Genomic DNA, 24,022 nt, shown 5'->3' with positions numbered 1-24,022 from the left:
CTCAAACTTTTGGTTCATGACTCAAGCAATTCCTACTTAAGTGAATGATTTTGCCTCTTATGTGATTAAATTTTGAGGTGGAAAACTATAAAAAATAGAAAAATTTGAGAATGATTTGAAATATATGATGGTAGAAATATGTTTCCCTTTGTCATTTGCTCATCTCATAATCTAAGTAAGTTTTAGTACAGTATATGTACGATAAGGGACAAGTTTGTCTTAAAAGTAAAAGATGCTGAATTGTTTAAAAAAAATATATTTTGTTTTGATACTGGGGTTCACAATAAATTCTAATGAAGCAAATTTTCTGTCTAAAATGTCAAAGAACTGGAAAAAGGTATTTTAATCATCAAGAGTCAATTTATTTTCATATTCTAAAATGCAAAGGACATAACAGGATTTGAGAATAAATCCAAGGTTGAGTGCACAAAAATGTTTCACTGCAAGCGATTATGTACAAGAATGAAATCAACAAATCTTTACAGAATTCAACAGGTACTGCATCAATATTTAGAGTCAACTTTTTGAACCTAATAACGTAGACTAGACTGAGATTCATTTGTACTGAAGACATTTTTTAAACACAGCACATTGATTAATTTACATTTTAGTGAACTTTGTTTGCTGAATTAAAAGTTCACTATTAGTGCATAAAGGACTGCTGTATGCTTGTTTTTCATACATTAAAGATTAAAATCCCATCAAGGTAATGCTTTTACCTCATAAACAGGCCTGTTGGCGGTAACTTGTGAAGGAGAAAAACCAAACTAATGTCCTCTCCATCTATTTACCCAAACATGCTACCCATAAATACATTGGCTAGCAATTACAACTTGATTGTACCATCATTGTATAAGTAACGTGAACATAGTGCGTCATATCAATATTTAAGAATCAATTGTAAACCTTTCATTGTTTTGCTTGCAGCATGAAGAATAGTTGCCACAAATATTTGGCAAGATTTTTTCTGTCAAGCAGATAACCTGTAAGGAACTCTGTGTTTGACAAGTTATACAGAAACACGACTTCAGTCAGGGTGTAAATTATTAAGATAATTTGTTAAAAATTAGGGCTGGGTGATATGGACACATCCTCATAAAGATCATTGTGTAATTGTGTCTTTTTTACAGAGTTTACAGTGTTTGGAACCCAGTATACCTGCTTGCAGGTCGAGTTACAATGTACTTTTCATACCACGTCAGTTAAGTAATGACAGCTGCAGTTAGGAAAAGTTTCAGACACGTAAATATGTTCATTTTCAGAGAAAGACAACAAAACAGTTGCATAATGATCCGGCCAGGTGATACAGCGGGATAGGTGCACATGAAAAATGAGTTATAACATGAACAATGAAGAATATTTATACACTTTGATCATCACGGTTAATCTAACTCACCCAGCCCTAGTTTAACTTAACCCCATGACAACTTGGGACTGATCACCTTTTCTCCCAGCCTCAGTCCATTAAACAACACTGCATTTTGCTGGAATTATGCCTCTACTGAATACAAGATACAATGGATTTGAAAGCTATAATTCAGTTCAACACTATGCGTGCTATAGAAGAGAAGCCAAAAACACTTACTATCAGTTTAAATTAAATCAAGTATGAAACTGACCATTTCTCAGCACACAGATGAGCTTAAATACATGAGTTACACAATTATTCTTTTTTTTTTCAAACCTTCAGTAGGGAATAACGAAAGTGCTCTGGTCAAACCTGTAAAAAAATAATTTATACACACCCCCGTCGTCTGACCGGTGGGTTTGTCACAAAATTGTTGACAACTGTTTTGCTTATTGATGGTCCTCCCCCCATTCACTCTGCTGCTCCTCGCCCTTTCTGCCCATCCGTTGGAGTAGTTGTCATTTGTTAAAGGGAAGGCAGGCAGGCAGTATGACGGTGGAACAGGCTGGGCCCGCTAAGGGCTCTGCCACCTCTCCCTCCAACTCTGTCCATGTTCCTTTCTCTGGGCTGTAGCAGATGGTAGAAGACTTGTAAGCCCCCTGAGAAAAAAAGAAAATCAAGTAATTCCCTTGTGGAACAGAAAAACTCAGTTTTATAAATGCATAACAGCAGGGACAACTTTAAAGATTAAGTCTGTTTCCATATTTTTCTTTTGTCAACAAATTCCAGAAAAGACCAAAATCAACAATAAACTGATCCTACTAACAAGTATTGCCTGTGTAGCCAGATATAGCTTATTGCTCTGTACAACAGACCTCCATTGTTGTCCAAAAACTATTAAAAACACATCAGTGAGCCACACTGTTGCACTTGGTGACATGTTCCTTTAGTACCATGAACACACACTGTAGTGTATTTTGAGTCAGTCCCACATACACCGCCCTGCTGCCTGAAAGACATGCTAGCGCGCCAAATGTGTGTTGATCCGCAGCTGCAAATAGTCCCCAACAAATCCACTATTTATTCCTGTTTGAGTAAAATTTGCTAAAAACTACAGTGCCCAGATGTTTAAGAAAGTTACTTAGCCTTTATAAGAAATGAGAGTATATATTCCTGACCTGTGCCACAGACGGGGTAGAGAAGTCTGAAAGAATATAGACAAACGCATTGTTGGTTTTCGTCTTTTCGAGGGATTTGTTGATAATAACAAAAATATAGAATTGTGCCAGCCTTATCCTTTAATCTAAAATAATCTAATCTGATGTGCAAGACCATACCATGCTCCAGCTGTAGCCTCCCACGAGGAAGATGCTGTCATCCAAAACAGCACAGCCTGGGCCGCTGCGACCCTCCAGGATGGGCGTCTGCAGGATGTTCCACTGGTCAGCTTTCGGGTCGTAACACTCCACCAACATTACGTCTAGATGGGAGAAACCTTTGTGAGAGAGAAGGAAAAGTATCTTCAAATAATGACAGTACGTCAGTGTATCATATGCAGTTAATATGCCCTGTAATTCTTCCTGCTGTTTTTTAAGTGAGCGGGACTCCTTTGGAAAAAGGTTATGTCACTGTGCACCAATCAGGTTTCAAAATCTATAGACAGTTGTGGGGTTGTTAGCCAGGCCATTGTAAATCAAATCTGATCAAACCACACCCATTCAGTCCTGATGAAGCAGATTAGCTAAGATTTTAAGTGTTAGACTTAATAAATGTGTTTTTTTTCTTCTAACTTTGACTTGTTGCCTTGCTTAATTGTTGCATATGTATTCATGCATCTTTAATGTAGAGAAATACTTAAGATTTGAAATCAAAAACGTAGTGTATCATATGCAGCTAACAGGCCCATTGTACTGTAGGTCTGTTTAACTTGCTCAGTCAATATACTGATAGCAACAAGATAACCGCTATATATGGGTAAACACAGGAGAAAAATAACAGATGAAACATTGACATCTGGATCAGTTTAAAGAATCTTTGTTTTTCTTTCCTCATCCCTCTCAGAGCCCCTGAAGCCTGTTGGATTATATATACAAGCGTCTGCTTTTCACAAGTATCTGAACATTGCCAAAATCTGAAGGCAAGGCCTTTTATTAATAAAGCACATTTCATAACAAGTAAACTCAATGTGCTTTACATTAAAATGGATGTACAAACACCCACCCAACCAGTAAAGACAGTAAAGAACCCACATCTACCCACAAAAAGAAACAACGGACAAAGACATCCAGTAACTAATCATAAGCCTGAGAAAAAAATCTGCCTTTGAATGTGGATACAGTTGTGACAGATCTCAGTGCACTTATGAGCTAAATTTGAAACTGTGGCAGTAAAAGGCCAATTAGAGTTTGCAAGTTGTACAACGTACAGTAAATGTACATTTAACAGTCTTTAAATTAGTAATGAAGGACTGTATTTCAAAGAAACATACAATCAGCTTTTCATAATTTCCATTCAAATGCCAGCATTCAGTTTTGCTGATGAAATATGAACGCACAACACATAACAGTAATTCAGTTGTTTGTTCAGTTTTTCATTTTGTACCTTGAATGATGAAGTGTGAAAGAGAAGAGGGACTATAGGTCTAATAGTGTAATAAAGGTCATGGTTGCCAGCTCATAATGGCAGCATCTCTTTCACACAGCTTTTTTTTAAAAAAGCATCAATCTTGACCTGTTTTCTGTTCCTGAAACGCTCGAATACTTACCTTTCAAATGGTTTCCACCAATAGCATATAGGCGGTCATTCATTCCAGCTAGGGCGTGAATGGCACGCTTTGTGTTCATGTCCTGTTTCCGAGCCCACACGTCCATTATAGGGTCATAACAGTAGAGCCAGGACACATACTCTCCATTGTGCACTCCTCCTGCAACAGGTAAACACAGACCTATGCCTTTAATACCGTGTCGAAATTCATTCTGTAGGCAGACACACTGGCTGCTCGTGTGATATACTCTGTCGGGCAAACTGACACGTGTATGCTGATCAATGATAGTCCCGATAAAAAATGTATTGATTTATTGCGGGACCTAATAATTACCAGGGTTCCCATGTTGAAATATATTGTTAAATTATCTCAACATATGATTAATAATTATAGATTATTGATTTCTTTCTTTACTATTAATACAGCCACATGTGCTTACAGAGAAACGCGTTGGCTCTTTTTTAAACTTAAATAGTTTTTTTTAACTGATAGATCGCAGTGCATCAGAGTTAATGGCGCCTTCTCCAACCAGCTCTATTCAAACACAGTTTCCACTCAAGGCTGGTGCCTTTGCTCCCTTCTTTTAGTGGTGCATAATACAGTACAATAGTCACGTCACAAAGTTCACTGATGATTCAGTGATAGTCAGCTTTTGGAAGAGGAGGATTTTGGTTTGTCTTTCTGCATTGGTGTGATGAGACTTTTACTGATTTAAATGTCACTAAAACAAAAGATATCATTATAGATTCCAGACAGTAGAAGTATTGTATAGACTTTATATTGAAATTATGTAGTCCCCGCCTGGAGACAATCAAATCAAAAGTGTAAACCAAGTATTTAATCATGTCTTTAGGAAGGAAAATGGCATTCTGAATTATTCTGTCTATCTTTTGAAAGGAGATTTGGACCTCAGTTTTTCACTTGAGGGTGTCTGGTCAGAGGATGAAAAGATGAAGGGCTCATTTGTTCCTGATTAAAGGGGAACTCCACTGATTTCACACATTAAAGTCTGTTGACAGGTCTTGGGGACTGTTACTAAATATGTGAAAAAGTTGTATATAGCCTTTTGTGGTTCCAGAGGGAGCTGCACAAAGCGTCGGTCTGAAGACTACAAGTTTGAAAATGAACAAAATCTGGAGGTGCGGAGTTAAAGAGAAGTGCGATTACCAGACCTCTGTAGCCTGCTCCTCATCTCAGCTTGAGGCTAGCGGCTTGAGGCTACATTGAGGCTAGCATAACACACTTGAATCTCCGACCAAACTGTCAGCGATCGAGTTGCATTGTGGGTAATGCAGGTGCCAGGTTTTGACAAGGAAGAAGAATGTGTAGAATAAATACAAACATCTGCTGCAATCTGGTTCTGCTGCATCAATTTTGATTATTTTTTTCTAAACTGTTATAGAAGTGCAATGCTAAATCAGTTCTCTTTTAACACATTATTACTGTATTACCTTTTATGCTTTTGCACTTTGTTTTAACGCAGCTGATATTTTGGCTATGTTAACATTTAAGATAAGATGTCACTTATTCTTGGGTTTTGCACTTTTATCTTTGTGGTATGATGTCTATTTTTACAGTTTTTCTTTTTATTATATTTGATGTGTTTTGGATTTGTGTAATTTGTGTTGTATTCGGACTCTTTACTTTAGTAAACGTAGAAATACCATAATATAAAAATAATCCAATACAAGCCCTGCATTCGAAAACTTTCTCAAGTAAAAGTACTAAAATATTATCATCAACATTTAAAAGTAAGTGCCCATTTAAAAGTAAGTGCTCATTATGGAGCAGAAAGACTCCTGTTAGTGTTATATTATTATATATTTAGTTAGTTATAAAAGCTGATGGATTACTATGTAAGCAGCACTTTAATGTTGTAAAGGGTCATTACTTAATATACTGTTGGGTAATTTAATCTATAACAATGCATTGTATTTTATAAACTGATCACATGTTCTATGTATAAAATCTTAATCTGCAAAGTAACTAGTAACTATAGTTGTCAAAAAGTACAATATTTCCCTCTAAACTGTAGTGGAAGAAATGGAAATACTCTAAATACTAAAAAGTAAAACTACTAAGTAACTGTACTTGGTCACATTCCACTACTGCATTATTCTGTACTGCATATGTGTTTATAGTTGTTGTCTATGATCACCATTGTTTTAAAATGACTGTACAACAAATTTAACCCGCTGTGATAATAAAGGTGAATGATTGATATTGTTAATGCCAAATACTTATCATTTAATAATGTTTTAGAGGCTATATTGAACATGAGTCACATTTTTTTTTATTTTGTATATTTTAAGTATGAATGATAACAAATTATTTTAAGTAAACTAAATGGGTTTTTCATGACAAATGAAGACATAAGTGTGACTGAGTGACACGTTCTCTCCTGACCTGATATGTAGATCTTGCCGTTGTGCACTGCTCCTGCATGGGCAGCCAGAGGCTGCGGCAGAGACGACACGTAGTTCCACTCATTCGTCTCCAGGTTGTAGGACTCCACGCTGGAAAGGTAGCCGCTCTCGTTCCTACCACCAATCACATACAGGTGCTTTTCCAGGCGGCAGGCAAAGAAACTGGCTCTCCTGAGGAAGGAAGAAAGTGTCACCCAGACAACATCATTAAACCAGCAATGACAAGATTCACTGTAGGATTTTCCACAGTTTGTGTGTAAAGTGGAAAGGATAGATTTGAAATAAGTTAACTGCTTAGGGCTAGTTACATGCTTACCAGCTGTGAGCACCTGTTTTTATGCCAGTGTAATGGGTATACTTAACTTACTTAAGACATTTTTTATTTAATATTATAATTTCATAAAAATAAAGAGAATTCTTAAGACAATACATTCTGAGTAATAGAAAGCATTAAGTGGAAAACACACTGCCGCTGCAGCACCAAGGCGCGGGATATAATGCGTGTCAAGTGCCACCCCCTAGCGCCAATAGGAAGCGCCGCGCTGCAGCGTGTCAACAACTGTCTCTGCTCATCCATTGATCTACACCATACATTGTATATGTATATATTATATATAGTTAATGATCCACACACACATAGTTAAAACTGCAGTGAAAAGCAAGCAATAAACTAACGTCTGTAGTTGGGCCAACATTGTACTGAAGTACAAAACAGTTTTTTCTCTGGAAAAAAAGCATTTATTTCAAGGGCGGCAATGCTGGAAATAGGACAGTGGCATGAAGGATTGCGCATGTTCACGAGTGCCGGTGCATTCATTTTTTTACAGCGTTGTTTGTTTTCTTGACTTAATAAAAGTCAATAATGTTTGTGTAGTTCTTCCAAAACCCCTGAATATTCCTGGTGCATCATCAAATGTATTGTACCTATATTCCCTTTTGGCAACCATAAATAAACAATTCTGTATTCAGCCACAAATAAACTTACCTCTCCTGCATAGGAGGCAGCTGTATCCAACTGTTGAATCTGGGATCATAGCGGCTGACAAAATTAGTGCTGTGCTTTCCTGCAAAACAGATATAATGATTACTCAAATGACTTTGAGTGAGTAGAGTCTTTATGGTAAGACACAGTTTACAAGTCTTTGTTACATACCGTACCAATGAAATGCACAACTGTGACTCAGCAGGTCTTCATTTAAATATAAACATATTATCTGAAAATCACCACCCACACAATGATTTCCAGTATTAATATGTGCAGCTTTTCAATGCCATTAGTGTTAACAAGTGTTGACTGAAGTCTTGTTTTGTGTGGAGGATAAGCTGTTGAAAACATCCTAAATGATCTCTAATGGAGTGTATTGGTTTTGTGTTGATTTTTACTCTAAATCAACGATAATCACTACGTGCAGCACTGTGTTATGATATTTGGTGGAATAAGAACAAAAGGACAGTATCAGAGTTTTTGATCATTTACAGTTTTTGTTTCTTACTATGGCGGTGTGTTACCACCATTTCACAAAAAGCACTCTTAACACTTCTACACCACAAATATTTCAGTGTTGTTAATAACAGTTATTTTTCTGTGCCAATTATTGATAAGTGTTGATCAGAGTGTTGTTTGTCCACTCAGAGCTGTTCTAGCTCGAGGATGAGTGTTTGAAACTATCGGGAAGCGTTAACATTAACTCTGATGGGTTTGAACTTGCATCAACTCTGGCTCAGAGCGCTCTCTAAATTAAGTAAACACTGAAATTGCTGTGTGAAATCACTGGAAACCAAGACGTTCAGTCTGTGGTGTTACTGTACCATTGGGGTTCCACTGGTCCTCTCCGCCCAGCAGCAGCAGGAAGTTCTCCACCTCCACCACGCAGTGATGGGCGCTGTTGTAAGGCATTACTAGACGAGACACAAAAATCAAAGGCGTCAATCACTAAAACATGTGAATGATATTCCATGGCTTTAGCTTATTTGACCCTGACAGATTTGCCTCTCAACAAACTCAATAAGTGGTGGTTTGAAAGAAATAGCGTACTGATAACATTTCTTTTCTAGGGCAAAAACAAAAACAGTACTTTCATCCATAAATTAATAAACAATATTTGTGTGTGGATAACCAACCAATAATCAATTACATCCCCAGTCTCGTAGTGCAACACAGAACATACAATCTTGTACATGAGTTGTTGTTTTTTTGCCAAGTGACTATTAACATAAACTGCTGTAACTCTGTTAGCACTTAACATACTGAAAAAAATTACATCTGCCCTGAGATATAATCCTATAAACATATTTATAAATCAATTTTATTCTTAAATGAATTCTAATAATACTCAAACAAACAAAACATATTGAAAACATGTAAGCTTGCGTCCCAACTGCACCCTGAAAAACTACATTGACCTGTCATGGAACAAAGCTTTAAAAAATGGCCCTGGTTGAACCTAATTGCAGACCCCTGATACAGGTCTACTGGTCTGGACAATACATTTTAGTCACAATGAAATTAGGTTCTTATTTATAAAACACCAACAAAATGTTATCTTAACTTTTTAATAAGCAGTATTTGTACTGGCAGTGTTTCTCATTCAGTGACTATTTTTATTTTGTCATGCTGAGTGTCCCTATTGTTTGACAACAAGTGCTCATAGTACATGTTAATGTCAAGATTGATTTAATTTGCAATGTACTCATCACAACTGGCCAACGTGCTTGTTACGGTGACACAGGCAAACATCTATTTCAAAATCCTCAGTGTGAGCCAATGTTATAGGATTTATTTCTGCTGCTCATTGCTTTTGTTTTGTAACCTTCCATTCATCCATCTACAGGAAGTGATTTCTTGTGGGGAGTCAAGCCTGTTGACTCTTAAACTGGAACAAATTAAAGTCTGAGGCAGAGTAAACGGTCTACTGTTTGTTATGACAATAATATCTATCTATCTATCTATCTATCTATCTATCTATCTATCTATCTATCTATCTATCTATCTATCTATCTATCTATCTATCTATCTATCTATCTATCTATCTATCTATCTATCTGATAACGTAAATAAGTGTCTATTTTGGGGACCTAACTCACCTGCTAGTAAGTACTCTAAGGACTGAATCTCAGTGCAATAGTTTTCCTTTTCTCTACATCTAGTATTAAAATATGCAGCTGCAACAGCAGCTGTTCGTTTAGTAATATATTGAGTACACAGTAAATATAATCTTAAGTGTATCATACTCCTCATCATGTGTTAGTCAAAGTTAACATAAACGGCTACAAGCCCACAGCTGCAGCAGGACCCCCTTGTGGAGGATTTCCCATTGTGTATGTTTTTGTGCTCCCCTCCTCTCCTCCATCTTCTTTTGCTGAAGTGACCCCATTGAGATGTAGAGAAATGGTCTTAGGTGACAGTCATAATGAACATGATCGTGCTCACTCAATAAATCTCAGGCCCGGTGCTTTTTGAGCACAAATCAGTGAAATGTTAAAGCCCACCTGTCTGTCTCCATCAGTCATTTCCACTGTCACCTCCCCAACGCCTGATGGATCACAGTTGCTGCAAAATTAGACAGCCTTGAATCTCATTTCTTTCCAATTGGCCTCTCCCTGCAATCTCACTCTGGCTGGCTGACATGTGCCGGTCCTCTATGGGAGGAGAGTCTCAGATAGGAACTAATACTACATACACTAAACACAGCTTTATCTTGAACGAGGGGATTAGGTTGCCTGCCTCCAGTGCACCTCAAAGAGTGCCATATGACTGCCAAATTCCCTTACATGCTATTTACATTATCATTCAGTCAGCAGTATATAGGACACGGACGGGCGGCTTTTTATTTGATGTCTAGCGACTTGTACTCATACTAAAAATCATCTCGTACCCATGTGAAAAGAAGATTATTGCTTTACAGTATGTCACAGGCTACAGTGAGAGGAGTGCAGTGGGAGGATTTAGGACATTTGCCCTACCTCTACAGGTGGCTCAGATACAGCGGTGAACAGTGGGATAAGTGGCAGGCTATAATAATTGAGACTACTGTAATAGTCTTGTGCAGTGAAAATAATAAAACATATCAATTATTTTTCCTTCTACAGTGTGTAAGACTTTACTGAGAAATATCACCTGAGAAAGAGTGTGAAATGAATCTACCTATATATCCCCTCTCCCCTAAATCTTCCAATAACCCCAGGGGTGAACAGCCATGGGAGGGCAGGATGAGCACGTCCTCTACGAGATGGACGCCATCACTCCGGTCTACAGTGAGCTCTGGGGCTCACTAGAGGGAGTCAGAAACCTCTGCATAGAGGCACAGTCGGGGTTGGTTGAATGACTCCACAGCTAATGCACCACTGCTGCTCGAGCTATGACGTGCCTTTAACACCATTACAATTGCATCCCACCGTGCTGAATTCCTTTGTTCTAGGCCATGCTGCGTAGATGAGGTCCATTTCCAAGTGGGAGATTTTAATATCAGGTTGGTTTAAAGAAGAAGAAGAAGAGAATAGTTCAGCATTGTGGCTGAGCCTGTGCCTGCCTTTGTCTTGTGTTCATCCACGCTGCTATGGGTACACTAGATGGCAAACTTTACACTGGAATCACCCAGCAGTAGCTATATCTGACACAACGAGAGGGATCAGATTCTTCCCAAATTGTGTTGATGAATGTCTTAATCAAAGGCTGTCCCTCTCAGGTTTCGCCTCATTGAAAAGTTATGATTGAATGTTAATAATCTTCTATTCCACATCCATTGTGTGGAGGCTACATCAGATGGTCACTGATGTGTTAAGGGGATGATTTTGCAGTTTTGTCCTTCCACTTGGCCACGGACCATTTGAGTGTTAACTTTTTTAGTTTTGAGTGATGGAAATCCCTACTGACCTTTTGCTCGTTGCAGTTTATACCCAGGAGTGTGAGTTAAATGAGAAAATGACTATATAAACACCAGTGAGTTTCAGGCTGTTGTGTATGCATGGCTCCTTTAGTAAAAATGCACCCTGATAGATCTGAGCCAAATAAGGAGCTAAAATAACAAACGACTGCCAAGAAATGTTATGATTTGAGCAGAGGAAGAAACAATGTTAAAAACTTTTTTCTGAATTTAAGACACTATTAGACGCAACAAGAGAAATACCATACCAGATTCATAATAGACTTGTGCTATAAAGTGAGAATACAAACTGCACAGTACCAAGCTGACAGAAAACAGAACTATGGCTAATATGTACGAATGAAAAGACACTGCTGAGATATGGCTCTAACCAAAACAAAAGGACAAAAACTCAATATGTCCGGCAATGATGATGCAAAGAGCAAATATGGTTTCCCATTAGCTCCTGTTTGACCTTTGCAATATGGCACCAATATAGTGGTGAGCCTTAAAAGGTCAGGGAAGACAGAGAGAACAAAGAGCATAGTACACTTTACAGAGGTGAGTCCTATAGGAATGTGTTTGTAAATTCACAAAGGTTTCAAATATGTTCTCAATAGACACTATATTTCTTTCAATGGAATAGATTTTTGGGGAAATTATGACAACGTGCTTTTAATGTGACATCATGAAATCAATATCATAAACTGTACCCTAGTAAAATTCCTACAGGTTATAGGATACATCTTTATATATTTTACTTTTGATATTTAATCAATTAAAATCATTATATATTTTTAAATGTTTGCATCAACATTACAGCTGCTGTGTTGCATTAGCCCCATCCATCTCTTTGGTATTTAACTCATAGGTCAACAGGCTAATTCCATGCTGCGTTTTAATATGGGAATTAATATATTAATTCAATCTCATGTATCGATAAATGTGAGTGAATAATCAAGATGCATTTAAAGGCTATTGAGGAAAATGCCTTTCATTATTGTTCTATCTCTGCCACAATAGATCATTAGATGCAAGTAAATCTCATCATGCATCCTGCCAGCATATTTCAGCAAAAACAAGGGAAACCGGGCATGAAGCTCCACAGTGCTGTGAAGTCACGCTCTGATTAAAAACTTATATTAAAAGTGATAGTGATACATTATTACCTAAAGGATTTAGGGAACTCCTTCCCCTCATTTTCTGTGGAAATTAACCTGTGTTAAAGTCATCCATAGGAACAACTTTCTCTCATCATAAAAGCCACTAATACAAGATGCCTCAGGTAAAAAAAAAATTAAAAATTAAAAAAATATAGCAGCAGAGCCTTTGCTACTCACTTGTGAGGATCTTCCATGTCTTTTTCTCATCGTCATAGTACTGGACCAAATTGCTGGGGAGACGATCAGGTCCAGGAGGCAAACCACCCACCAGTAACAGCATTCTCTTATTGGAACGGATTCTGTAATGTCAAAAGTGTGGGTGTATGGACAAGTGTTGGGAAACAGAGAACAAAACAGGTATTAAGGCTTGAAATAAAACATCCAAAGGCCAAAATAATCACAACCTGAACCTGGATTCCTTTATTTACATAATTACTTTGATAGTATGAACAGCACTTGCCCAGCCTATTTTTATTTTTCACTTTTCAAAATGCTCAATGTATGAATGAATATATCAGTGAATGAAATAAAGAACAAATTCATGGTTAAATTAATAACTGCTCCTTGTCCGTGAACAACTACTGAACTTGAGACTACTAATCAGGCAATATGTGGCACAATTACCAAAAAATTGCTCAACACCATACTCATCATTTGATGTGTTACTGAATGGTTATTGTACTCTAAAGATATCTTTTCAATTAGCTGTGAAGCGAAGATGGTCGTGCAGGGTGCCATGCTGGAGGCTAAAAGCACAATTGAGTACATAAACCTGCCTATACAATGTCTCCATTTCATTGGCTGTAATGATTCATGTGACATCTCTGAGCCAGTTGTGAGATATTTCCTGCTGTTTGTATATGATATATAACCCAAAAGCTGCACACTTTACTGTACATTAATGACTATTATCTGGCACCTAATGGATTTCAACACAAATCTACCAATTAATCACAATATGCAGTAAAAAGATTAAGAGTAGCTGGCCTTTATATTCAGTCACATTCACCTTTTTTCCTTTTTCATATTTTACTTTTTTATGCTTCGTCGTCTCGGTACATTCTCACTGCTACTGGCCCACTCTGAAGTGTTTTGGGGTTATTCATATGCAAATGGGCCCCTGGACATAGATAATGGTGATTAATTGAGAGAAGAGAGAAACAGTGGCATGTGAAACTAATTATTCCTGATTCTTTGCTCATTTAGGTCCATATGTGGGAATAGATATGTTATTGGGATAAGGTAGGAATAGATACATGTAAAAAATATTTAACTTAGAGGTTCTTTGTGCACAATTTGATTTTCAAGTTTAGAGATTCTCAGTGCCACAGCTCTAATTTTCTGCTCTTTCAATATATATGCAATGAATTCTAAATTTGAATACTGATGCCATCACTACTCAAAAGATTTTCAGCCTTGACTGTACAGTCAGCTCTGTAAAAAAAAAAAACAACTTGACAACAGTACCGTCAATCAATCAACTTACTGACAAGGCTGTCTACTTACCAGCTCCTTAAAGTGCTGATCAGGACAAACATGGAAGTAAGACATGCAGCTTGGCATATTTGTGTGAGAGTGAGACAGCGTATCTAACCTGAATATAGGGAGCATTGTCAAATTGTCCCTTATTTGATAAATGTTGCATTTTCTCAAATATAATACAAACCCAAATATATGGAATTCCCTCTGACCGTATTTTATTTGTGTTTATTGTAACCTCAATAGCTGAAGTATCTTGTACTTCCCTGAATTGTTATGTAATTACCATGTAATTCTGGTAACAATTGAATTACAGCATTTCAAACTGTATTCATGAGACTTGCTACACATCAAACGCATAACCTTTATCTAGTTTGCTGCATCTTGTCTACACTGATTAGAGAGCAATTACACAGATGTGTGAGGAAATAAAGAGTTGTTTTTTCTTCACTAAAACATAAGGTAACTTTGTAATTATGGATACAGTGTAGCATAGAGTAGATCAAGCCCTCTGACAGATGGCATTCATTTACAGGAAAACCCCCACAATCCTCATTAACTGGGCCTCAAACCTCACATCTCTGACTGACCACCTACATGCTCTAGACTACACTGGCGGTGGGATCAGTACTTGAGCGAGTGGGCAATACTTGAGTTGGCAATTTGTTCAAATTTAATAAGTGGGAGGCATTTAATCGCCTTCCGTCCACTCTCAAACAGCTCATTACTCTGTGTGTGTGTGTGTGTGTGTGTGTGTGTGTGTGTGTGTGTGTGTGTGAGAACTCATGTCTGTGTTCTTTTCTTTTTGTATCTGGACATGTTTGTCTGTCTCATCCTCACCTGCTGGCCACGGACTGCCTGCAGTGCTGCCTGAAGGGCATCAGGTGGTAGTTCATGGCATCCAGGAGTAGTTTCTGGCACACAGGGTCACTCCTCATGAAGTCAACAGACTGCACCCTCTCCACCAGCTCTGGAGCAGGTATGAGGGCGAAGCGCAGCCTCTTCATAAGGTCCGGCGCATAGTGCATGCGAGTCTCACGGTCATGCTCCAGCCAGAGGACTGACATCTGAAATAGAGCCAGCTCTGACTCCACCGGAGGTGGCAGAGCATCTAGCATGGCACACATCTCCTCAAAGTTCAGCAGCAGCACATCCTCCACCAGGTACTTGTTGGCCAGCTTCTTGGTCTCATCCAGTCCATGGAGTGCGGCAATCTTGCAGATCTGCTTGTAGTTCTGCACAGAGATCTGGTCGTTGAGGAACTGCACGCTGAGCTTGGTAATCTGGGGGATGTTGAGGATCTTGCTGACTGACAGCACCTCTTCCACTGTGTCCAGGGAAAGAGTCACGTTGGCAGTGTACAGGTACTCCAGCACTAATCGTAGTCCAATGGAGGAGCAGCCCTGGAGTACCAGGTTATTGATGGGCCTGGCGCTGGGGGTCACCAGCTTGTCATCGGGAGAGGATGAGGGGGTCCCACTGCTGCCCTGGTCCCCTTTGCTCCCCTCATTGTTGATTACATTATGGGAAGAGAAGAGAGATCTGAAATACTGGGAGCAGGATGCCAGCACAGCTTTGTGGCAGTGGAACTGCTGTCCCTGGGCAGTGAGAGTCACATCACAGAAAAGCTGTTTTCTCCATAAGAGATTGAGCCCGTGCAGCAAGGTGTCACTGTGTGTTGGGTCAAAGGTGGATGTTCTATCACCCGATCTGGACATGACTTCCTGACTGTGAACGCCACCTAGGCAACAAATAAACCATGCAAGCCATTTACCTCAGGTCATTTATTTTGCACAACACACGTACCCTATAGATGCTATCAGTTAACTATTACAATAGAAAACGATTTCTCGAATAAGTTACTGAGCAGATCTCCCGTCCATCCAGAGGAGAATAACCATCATGCCATGCCTGCCGGCGAGAATCTACATCCAATACGGTTTCAGTCGCTTTCAACTTTGAGCTCTGGTCGTAAAGCAACAAACAAAAACGCAGTAGTTCCCACAGCGTGGCACTCTTATTCATTCTTAACTCAAGAGCAAGATGATTTAAATGGAGGCTGGGGTTTGAAGGGCGCTGTCAAAACAAAACGAGGATACGGAGATGCTGCAGCGCTTCCCCCTCGGTAACGCGGCTGAAGTTGTCGGATAAGGAAAAAGAGACAACCGCTACGGTGGATGGATAACATGCAGCATTCAGCTAACACTTATCCCTTGTCCTATCTTGCTGCACACCCCCACAATGAGGACATTACACATCGCACAGATTTACGGAGTCATACAAAAGCAATTAGTTTGTCTCCGAGCCATCAGCAGCAGTGCGGGTGCGTTTCGCTTTTAGCCATCTGAGTTAAGCGGACGTGAGTATCGAAAAATATTCACTGAAATGCAGCTTTCGGTAAAGTTAAATGCAATATGCATATCTATTGTTTCTTAGGCACTACAAAAGCTATTTCTATGTGCGTAGTGTGTGTAAACTTGACACAAGCGTGCTGTAACGTTGTCGCCAGATCCACTAAAAGCGCCTGTCACAACTAAATGATGTGAGCAGCTTGCCTGAGAAGGAGCCAAACTTACCTGACTTCAGCTCTTGACAAAAAGAGAAAGTAGTAAGCTTCAGGTTCCCAATAATCTCACTTGAATTTTCCTTTGTTCTCCTTTTAAGAAATGTCCTTTCCTTTAAAGTCTATGGTCGGTGGTGCCTCAAAATAACCATTGATTCCAACTCATAAAGTCACTATTTCAGGTTATTTGTTGACGTTGATCATTTGTTCTTCTGAATTAACAAGAAGTGTGTGAGTGTGAGAGGGAGCTGTGCTTTCTGCAAGAGAAGAAGAAGAAGAAATATACGTGTGACAAATTATGCTACCAAGAAACAACACATCATTATCCTTGGGCCTGGGGCTCAGTGAGTCGTAACGAGAGTAATAGGAAATCCACGGTTGGGGAGAGAAACGGTCGTGCATGGCCGGTGGAGAGAGACCATGCAGGGGTATGGATGCTGGAGAGACTCGCAAAATTATGGCTCAAGGCTATTGTAAAAACTGTCGAGCGTAAATGACTGCGATTTCAAACATCTATGGAAGAAAGAAAAGAGAAAGGGGGAGAAAAACCGAGTCTTTCCCTCGCTGTTATAGAGAGAACCGTCAAGTTTTAGTGCGCATTGCTAATTAGTCAATTTCTCTCTGCCTTCACAGCCCGACGACTTTGCTGCTGAGCTGAAACTGCTAATTTCTGGGACCAGCCTTTTTTTGGCTGTGAACTGGATGGATGAATGGCTTGTCTCGCACAAATGACAAAAAGCCCCTGCCTTAATCTCCATCGCCAAAATAACCCCTCATCTCATTCTGCTCCTGCTAGTCCTTCAAAAGAAGGTGCTCTACACAAACAAGTTTTGCATCTGTATCATAAATACCATATGCACTATAATGTCCATACATTGTTTATAATGTTGAATTAAATAATTTAAAATCCAATTTTTTCATTTATATGTGACAAAAGTATCAGGCCACATACACCATGACACACAAACACATGCTCAAAGTGATGTAAAGTTATAAAACAACAAGCAGAAAAATAAAGTCTAATAATAATAATAACATGCAGTGTTTTCATGTACTATTATCTTGTCTGATCAGTTCAGTCTTTCACAACCTGAGGTCTAGCTGCAGGCCTGAAAACACAAACGGTTGAAACCTAATACAACATCCATCAGTGCACAGTAGTGTGTTGTATGTGAAAGTCCTGGTTTGATATTCAGATTCTAAATCTCTACACAGTTTCACCTCCACAAACCCACAAAGCTGACAAGACTGGCCATTAAAAGAAGTTGATTGATGAATCACACAATGAAAATAAGACTCCATGTTGTCTTGAATGTCCACTTGACCTTATGGTGTAATCCACAGCACTCTATCACAAACAACCAACAATCTTAAAGCCACATGGTACTTTTCAGTCCTGTATTATACATCTAGTTACTGTCATAATAACTACATATATATATATGGTACCTTCATTTACTTCAACCACAGAAGACAAACTTCCTTAAGCTCTGTCCAGCTCCTGCCTGAGGCTTGAGGTCTGGATGTCTTACACTGACATTTAAAAACTTGGAAACAAAGTCATCTAATCTTATTATCTAAATTAAGTCCATATCCTTCCTATGACCCTGTTCATGAATAATCAGGTAATGTAATCCTAATCATTAGCAGGTTGACACCGGATGGTTGCATGTTCAAAACAAGTGAAATAACTTCCAGCCAATCAAAAACTGCTAGAAATGACTTATTAGGACAGAATAGACTGTCAATTAAATAAAGAGCTCAATTAGAGTAAAAAAAACTTACATACAGGACTCCCATGGGACCAGAAGTGACAGATACCTCACAAGTTATGAAATGACAGATAGGGATAAATGAGTTTGCTCATGTACTATGAAATAGAGCAACACCATGCTACCGTCAAGCAATAACAGGCCACATATAGGTAGAATTTATATTAGATGGAACCAGAACATAGTTTGGTATTTGAGTATTTGACAAGCGCACAGCCTGCACATCCCCCACTTGTAGTTATATTGAGCAAATTCTTTCTACACGAACTCTGTGAGATGACTGATTAGATTGTGCACTGCATCTAAAATAATAATCATCACTGAAGGAAAACTATACTGTAGTATTAATTGGTGGTTTGAAACTGCTAAGAAAGCAGTTTGTATTATTGTTGTTTACTACTATTATTGTGCTGCCTCATTTTCAAAGCACTTGACACTGCAGAGCATTACAGTAGTTCACTGTATTTCACTTCAGAGCCACATACTGTTATCTGTACTAGCACTCAGTTAGCACTACATTACCAAAGTCTCGAGCGAGCTATTCTAACGCAATAAAATGACCATTTCCAACTCTTTCAGCTCTTTGTAGCAACTCAGTCTCCTGAGGCCACTGGTCTTCAGATTGCAGGGCGTTTATGGTTGTAAGTTGTTGCAGTGTGCAGAGGGGGGGGGTCATCAGATAAGAGAAGAATTTCTAGACTAATTAAACCCTTTGAGACAAAGAATCACACCACAGTGATTTACAACTCTCTGTACCAGTTAACCCAACTCATATTTATCTGTCATATTACTCAGATACCATATCTACCTCTATGGGTAAAAAGTCTTTACATCGTTTTGTCCTCAACATTATAGAAGATATATTCATTCATAGAAGTAAATAACAATTCATGAGATTTAAATACTGTATTTCACTTATGAATTTTCAAAGAGGCAGCTGCTAAAAAAAGGGACACAAAGATCCAAGCCACTGACCATCTACTTCATACAGTGAATGGTATAATAAGCTCCTTAGTTTACCCTCAGCTACTACACAACGTCCTGTGTAATGCCTACATTATAGCATGATTTCTCGTTGTTTATAACATAAAAATAACACTAAATAACACAAACTGTGGCCTTGGATAGCTGATTAAAGAGTGAACATTTAATCTAATCAGTGCAATGGAACAAAACAAAAGGAGAAGCTCCAAAGTTGTGAATAGCAAAGTCTACCAGGCATAATTCCTTTTGCTGGCTGCTGCAGAGGGGTATGCTAAGATAGAAAGTATTATTTTCCTAAATGGAAGGTGTCAGATGGTCACGGAAATGTGATCGGCTGTTCAAGATCACTGCTTCCCATCTGCAATTTGTGACGTGTGAAAGATTCAGCCCAAATGTGCTCACCAAGCGTAAATCCTCAGCACTTTCTCTTATCATGGAAAAGCAAGATAACCAGCTGTTTACAGATCAGAGAACATATCATATTAATATCATGGAGAGGGTGATATCATCTTGTTTGTAAAATATTTTGTTAACTAAGTGTGGTGTGGTATGGCAACCTATAAAGTGCAAGTTGTAATTTATGTGTTAGTGAAACTGTTATAGTTTAAAGGTTTTTGTCTGATAAAAAATATTAAAAGGGGACAGCCTCTTTAGAAAGACAAAATTAATGCAAACTGCAGGTTACAGTAAATACTAAATTAGTTCAGCAGTTGCATTTAAATTAAAGACCCCCCCCCCCCCAATTCCAGTTAACTATATGTCTAAACACAAGCAGGGTTCCTTTGACTAAACATCTGTCTTCCTGTATTTCATATGATCTTAGAAGAGTTCACAGTTATGTGTGATGTGATATTATAATGTGATATAACTGCTTTGGATATGGAAACAGTCTCTGTACAGTATTTTAAGGGGTTTTGAGAGTTCATGTTTCAGAGTCCCAGCAAACTGTAACTTTACCTGTTTGTGGCAATGGTTGTGTTAGTTTGTCATCTCCCGAGAGTAGCTTGGACATGAAAGGAACAAATGAGCATTAGTTTAATATAAAGGTGAGGAGAAAGTGAAAGGGGTCAAGTGCAACATTTCTGACGGCAGCTTTAGTTTATGATGACTTTGGAAATTTAAACAGATGCAGTCACGTGTTTACCTGATAAAATATTTTTGACACATATTTTGATAAGTGGGACTGATAAGTGCATGCTTTTCATCTCAGATCAAAGTTAGTCAGAGATGATTCATAAAACGTCCACTGTGTAATAAAGTGGAAGCACATATATTTGCCATTCAGGGAGTATGGGAGGCCTGCTGTTTTAAACCCCTAGATCCCCACACATGGCGTAGCCACCACAGACACGGCTCAGAGAGCCAGCCGGCAGCCGGGAGGTGAGCAGAAAGGAACAGGCGGTGTCCCCTTCAGAGTGAGCACAGGAGCGTGTGTGTGTGTACAGTATGTGTGTGTGTGTGTGGCATTTCTCAAATGACAAAAGGATACCAGTTGTGTAGTTCAGGTGGGAGGAGACATGGAGGTGGTATGGAGACTCACCTGAGGGAGAGTCTGGGCTGCTGGGACCAGGGTTGTAGTGGAGACCCGGAGATGTGTAGGGGCCGCAGGAGGCCACTGTGCTGTGGAGGAGGTTTGGGGGCTGGTGGGAGAGGGGGCTGCTGTTGCACAGTCTCCCCAGCGTGATGCATCTACCTTCAGGGTGGCAGCAGGCGTGGAGTGGGGTGCGATAGAGCGAGCACGGGCTCAGTGGCGCGGTCACCTAGGGACGCTGAAGCTGCTGTAGCAGGACTGATAGTTATTCCTTGGGAGAATTGCAAGATGAGCCCCATTGTATTAGCAACCACCTTCTACTAAAACTGTATCAATGTTCTCAAGCCTTTGAAGAATGAAGTTGGGGTGCAAAATATCTGACACTTATCTGAGAAGCAAATGCAGCATGCTTTAAAGTTTTATGAAATATAATGTTAAGTACCATGTATAGTCCCTCTTCGAAAAATAAAATGTAAAATACAATAACAAACAAGATTTTTCTAGTTCAGCATAATATTCTACACTGTATGTTTCACTGTGAATCAGAATTACTGTTGTCAGAGTTTAACTTCAGTAAATTCCTTTGGCAATGGGAAACCAGCAAATTATTCCATACTGATTTGAAATTCTCAGACATTAAGCTTTTTAATTTCCAAGCCATACTTTTGTGATGCAACTGTTGTGTCGTACGTTTTAAAAATTCTCTGTGTCTAATATGGTCAGCACTCCCAATTATTCACTCCACTGACAAGTGAAACAAATGGGACCAACCAGTGCATTCTGTATTATCTACACCCCTTGGATTCCCTGACAATAATTAATACAATGGCAAGCTGCTGTTACCAGCCCCGACGACATGAGCTCAACAACATAAGCTCTCCCTTTCCAAGAGCTCTTGAGAGGAAATTACATCCAGCGGTGAGGTCATATACATTGTGGCCACTAGCAGCCGTGTCACATCATACTATAGATAAGGGTCCTATTGTAGGGTGCTGTTAACATCACCAGGTTATTACTCACATCATTACACCATGAATGTAAGGTGCATGGAATATGTCGAGAATAATATGAATGTAGGCCTGACCATAGAGATATACGCAGCCTTTAACAGCAAAGACTGTCCCATATATATCAGGGAAGTTCATTAATATGCCACATGATCTTACTGAAGTAGCAGTGCTGACCACCTCATTGATATGGTCACACACCATTATGTAGTGTTACTTCATTTGCTCATAATACACATAAACAGGAAAACTAAATTACTAATATATCATATAAATAGCATATACTCTATTTAAGCAGTTTAGGTGTATATTTTTCCATTGAAACACTAGTCTCATGATAAAACAAAATTAAATAAATGCATTTTTTGGTTTAACAGTCAACTGACCAAGATGTCCTTTTAAAGAGTTGTCATATAATCATACTAACCCCTCTTATTTTAACCTACGAGGATATTAACAAGTTTTTTAATTATAGAGGAGCACATTCCCCCAACATCCATTAAAGGAATGCCATGCTAATTTTAAATCCTCGCAGCAGGCATTGGCATCAACAGAAGAAAAGTGGATGAGTTTCTCTTTAACAGCTGTAATTTGTGTTTTCCAATCACCATGCTGATTTCTGCTCATTATACTCCGGTTTCACACCGGTAAGTGAGCAAAGTTTGGATTGATTGACTCTAATTAACTAAAAAATGTTCCAAGCCATGGATTTATTATCATGCTAGCTAGCCACAAATGTCAGAGACTTTCACAAATTATTATCCTGTTAAGATAAATATCTTTGAAATCAAATGAGTGTGGAAATGCAAGGAACATGTATTGTTATACTGATGAATTTGTTTGGCATGTTTTCTGCGGAGTTCCACATGAAAAGACTCACCTGGGCAAACACACAGTTCCAGTGTATTGTTAAGCTGTACAGAATGACTGAATGACAGATGCTTTAGTTACCTAAACTTTAAAGGAACACACTTCCTAATAACCTACTGCAGTGTATAAATACTTAAGAGAATGAACAGTGGACAATGTTTAAAAATATTTAGTTAAAATTAAATAAAATAAAATCTTCTCTAGAAAAGATATTAACGTTACCATATGAAGCAGTGCAGATCTGCCTGGTCTACTCTATGTTAACAGAAGACCTATTCCCTCTTGTGTGCTCCAAAACTTGGCAGCATCTCCCTCATTGATATTTTAGACACAGTAGCACCTCTCTCAACTCACATTCTTTCCTTGACTCCATCAGCTCCATGGCTCAACTCTCCACTTGCTTATGAACAAAGACAGGACGGTTTGAGTGGACACCTTCATTTTCCTGGTTTTAAAAAGATCTCAAAACAGAATTTTGGTTAGCTCGAGAAGACAGAACGTTGCTCTGATTCACTTGGCTTCACATCAACGATCAGAAGTGATCACTGGAGTGAATCCAAACGAAACGGGCCCATCGTCTGCATGGTGGCGCCAGGCTGAAATTGAGAATCATGCTGCCTGTAAATCAGATTTTCCCAACATGTCTCTTGCAAAATATGCCTTTATACAAAACTACAAAAAATCTTTTAAACCAGCTTTGATGTATCACAGAATACAACAACACAGTGAGGCTTGTGCTGCATATCCCATCCTCATCATACTGAAACAAACATCTAACAGAAGAAAATACATCTCAGCTGTCAAGTAGCCCCATCAATATTTCCACAGTCTACCCTCTTTAGAGTAGCAGCATTTAGGCGTTTGCACTTTGAGACACACCAGCAGATAAATGTGATGACATCTAGTTATGGCTCACTTTCATTTATTTAGGGGATTGATTAGATGCAAAGAGAGTAGATAAATGTGTTGGGGAGGCACTTTCATTTGAGATATTGCCATAAAGTCAGTAAGGAATATGAGATGGACTGAACATTTTTCTCTTCAAGGTGCTTTTGGAGGTCTAGCGGCATCATGGCTTTGCAAGTAGTCGATATGAGGCACAACATTTGTGCCATTATGCTTGCATGTTTGTGGCTGTACAATATTATATAGTATATTCAAGTTCAAAGCTACAGAAGAAAACTTTATTAAAGCTCTAAAAATTCACTTTTTCGCAGATAAAAAAGACTATATGTACAAAAGTGTGAATACAT

The 24,022-nt window shown here is 38.8% G+C and overlaps 1 protein-coding gene across 5 annotated transcripts; it reads right to left on the bottom strand.

The window, feature by feature from the left end:
- Window positions 1–340: 340 nt before the first annotated feature.
- On the bottom strand, window positions 341–23,094 carry klhl14 (kelch-like family member 14). Of its 5 annotated transcripts, XM_044220537.1 has the most exons (11): window positions 20,902–23,094; window positions 16,619–16,862; window positions 14,883–15,783; window positions 12,741–12,862; window positions 8,348–8,437; window positions 7,524–7,602; window positions 6,519–6,709; window positions 4,113–4,271; window positions 2,686–2,843; window positions 2,527–2,552; window positions 341–2,007 (listed from the first exon to the last, which is right to left on the bottom strand). In XM_044220537.1, exons 3-11 carry the CDS (start codon window positions 15,758–15,760, stop codon window positions 1,923–1,925), a joined length of 1,788 nt encoding a protein of 595 aa, XP_044076472.1. In that variant the 5' UTR covers window positions 15,761–15,783; window positions 16,619–16,862; window positions 20,902–23,094; the 3' UTR covers window positions 341–1,922. The 5 variants fall into 5 exon arrangements, with proteins under 5 accessions (XP_044076472.1, XP_044076469.1, XP_044076473.1 ...); XM_044220534.1 differs by lacking the exon at window positions 2,527–2,552 and having other exon boundaries at window positions 20,902–23,091; XM_044220538.1 differs by lacking the exons at window positions 2,527–2,552; window positions 16,619–16,862 and adding an exon at window positions 20,319–20,364 and having other exon boundaries at window positions 20,902–21,105.
- Between the last annotated feature and the right edge of the window lie 928 nt (window positions 23,095–24,022).

The sequence above is a fragment of the Siniperca chuatsi genome, linkage group LG13, assembly GCF_020085105.1.
Source record: "Siniperca chuatsi isolate FFG_IHB_CAS linkage group LG13, ASM2008510v1, whole genome shotgun sequence".
NCBI classification, from domain to species: Eukaryota; Metazoa; Chordata; class Actinopteri; order Centrarchiformes; family Sinipercidae; genus Siniperca; species Siniperca chuatsi.
The sequence above is the reverse complement of the archived record's forward strand: the minus strand, read 5'-3'. Positions and strand labels throughout refer to the sequence as shown.

Bases quoted from the DNA above. Each gene is read 5' to 3' on its own strand.
- klhl14 (XM_044220534.1), bottom strand. From the start codon at position 15,760: ATGTCCAGATCGGGTGATAGAACATCCACCTTTGACCCAACACACAGT. The intron at 7,603-8,347 runs GTACAGTAACAC...TCTGTTTTGCAG, and splicing joins GGACCAGTGGAACCCCAATG to GAAAGCACAGCACTAATTTT. The intron at 4,272-6,518 runs GTCAGGAGAGAA...TACCTGTTGCAG, and splicing joins CGGCAAGATCTACATATCAG to GAGGAGTGCACAATGGAGAG.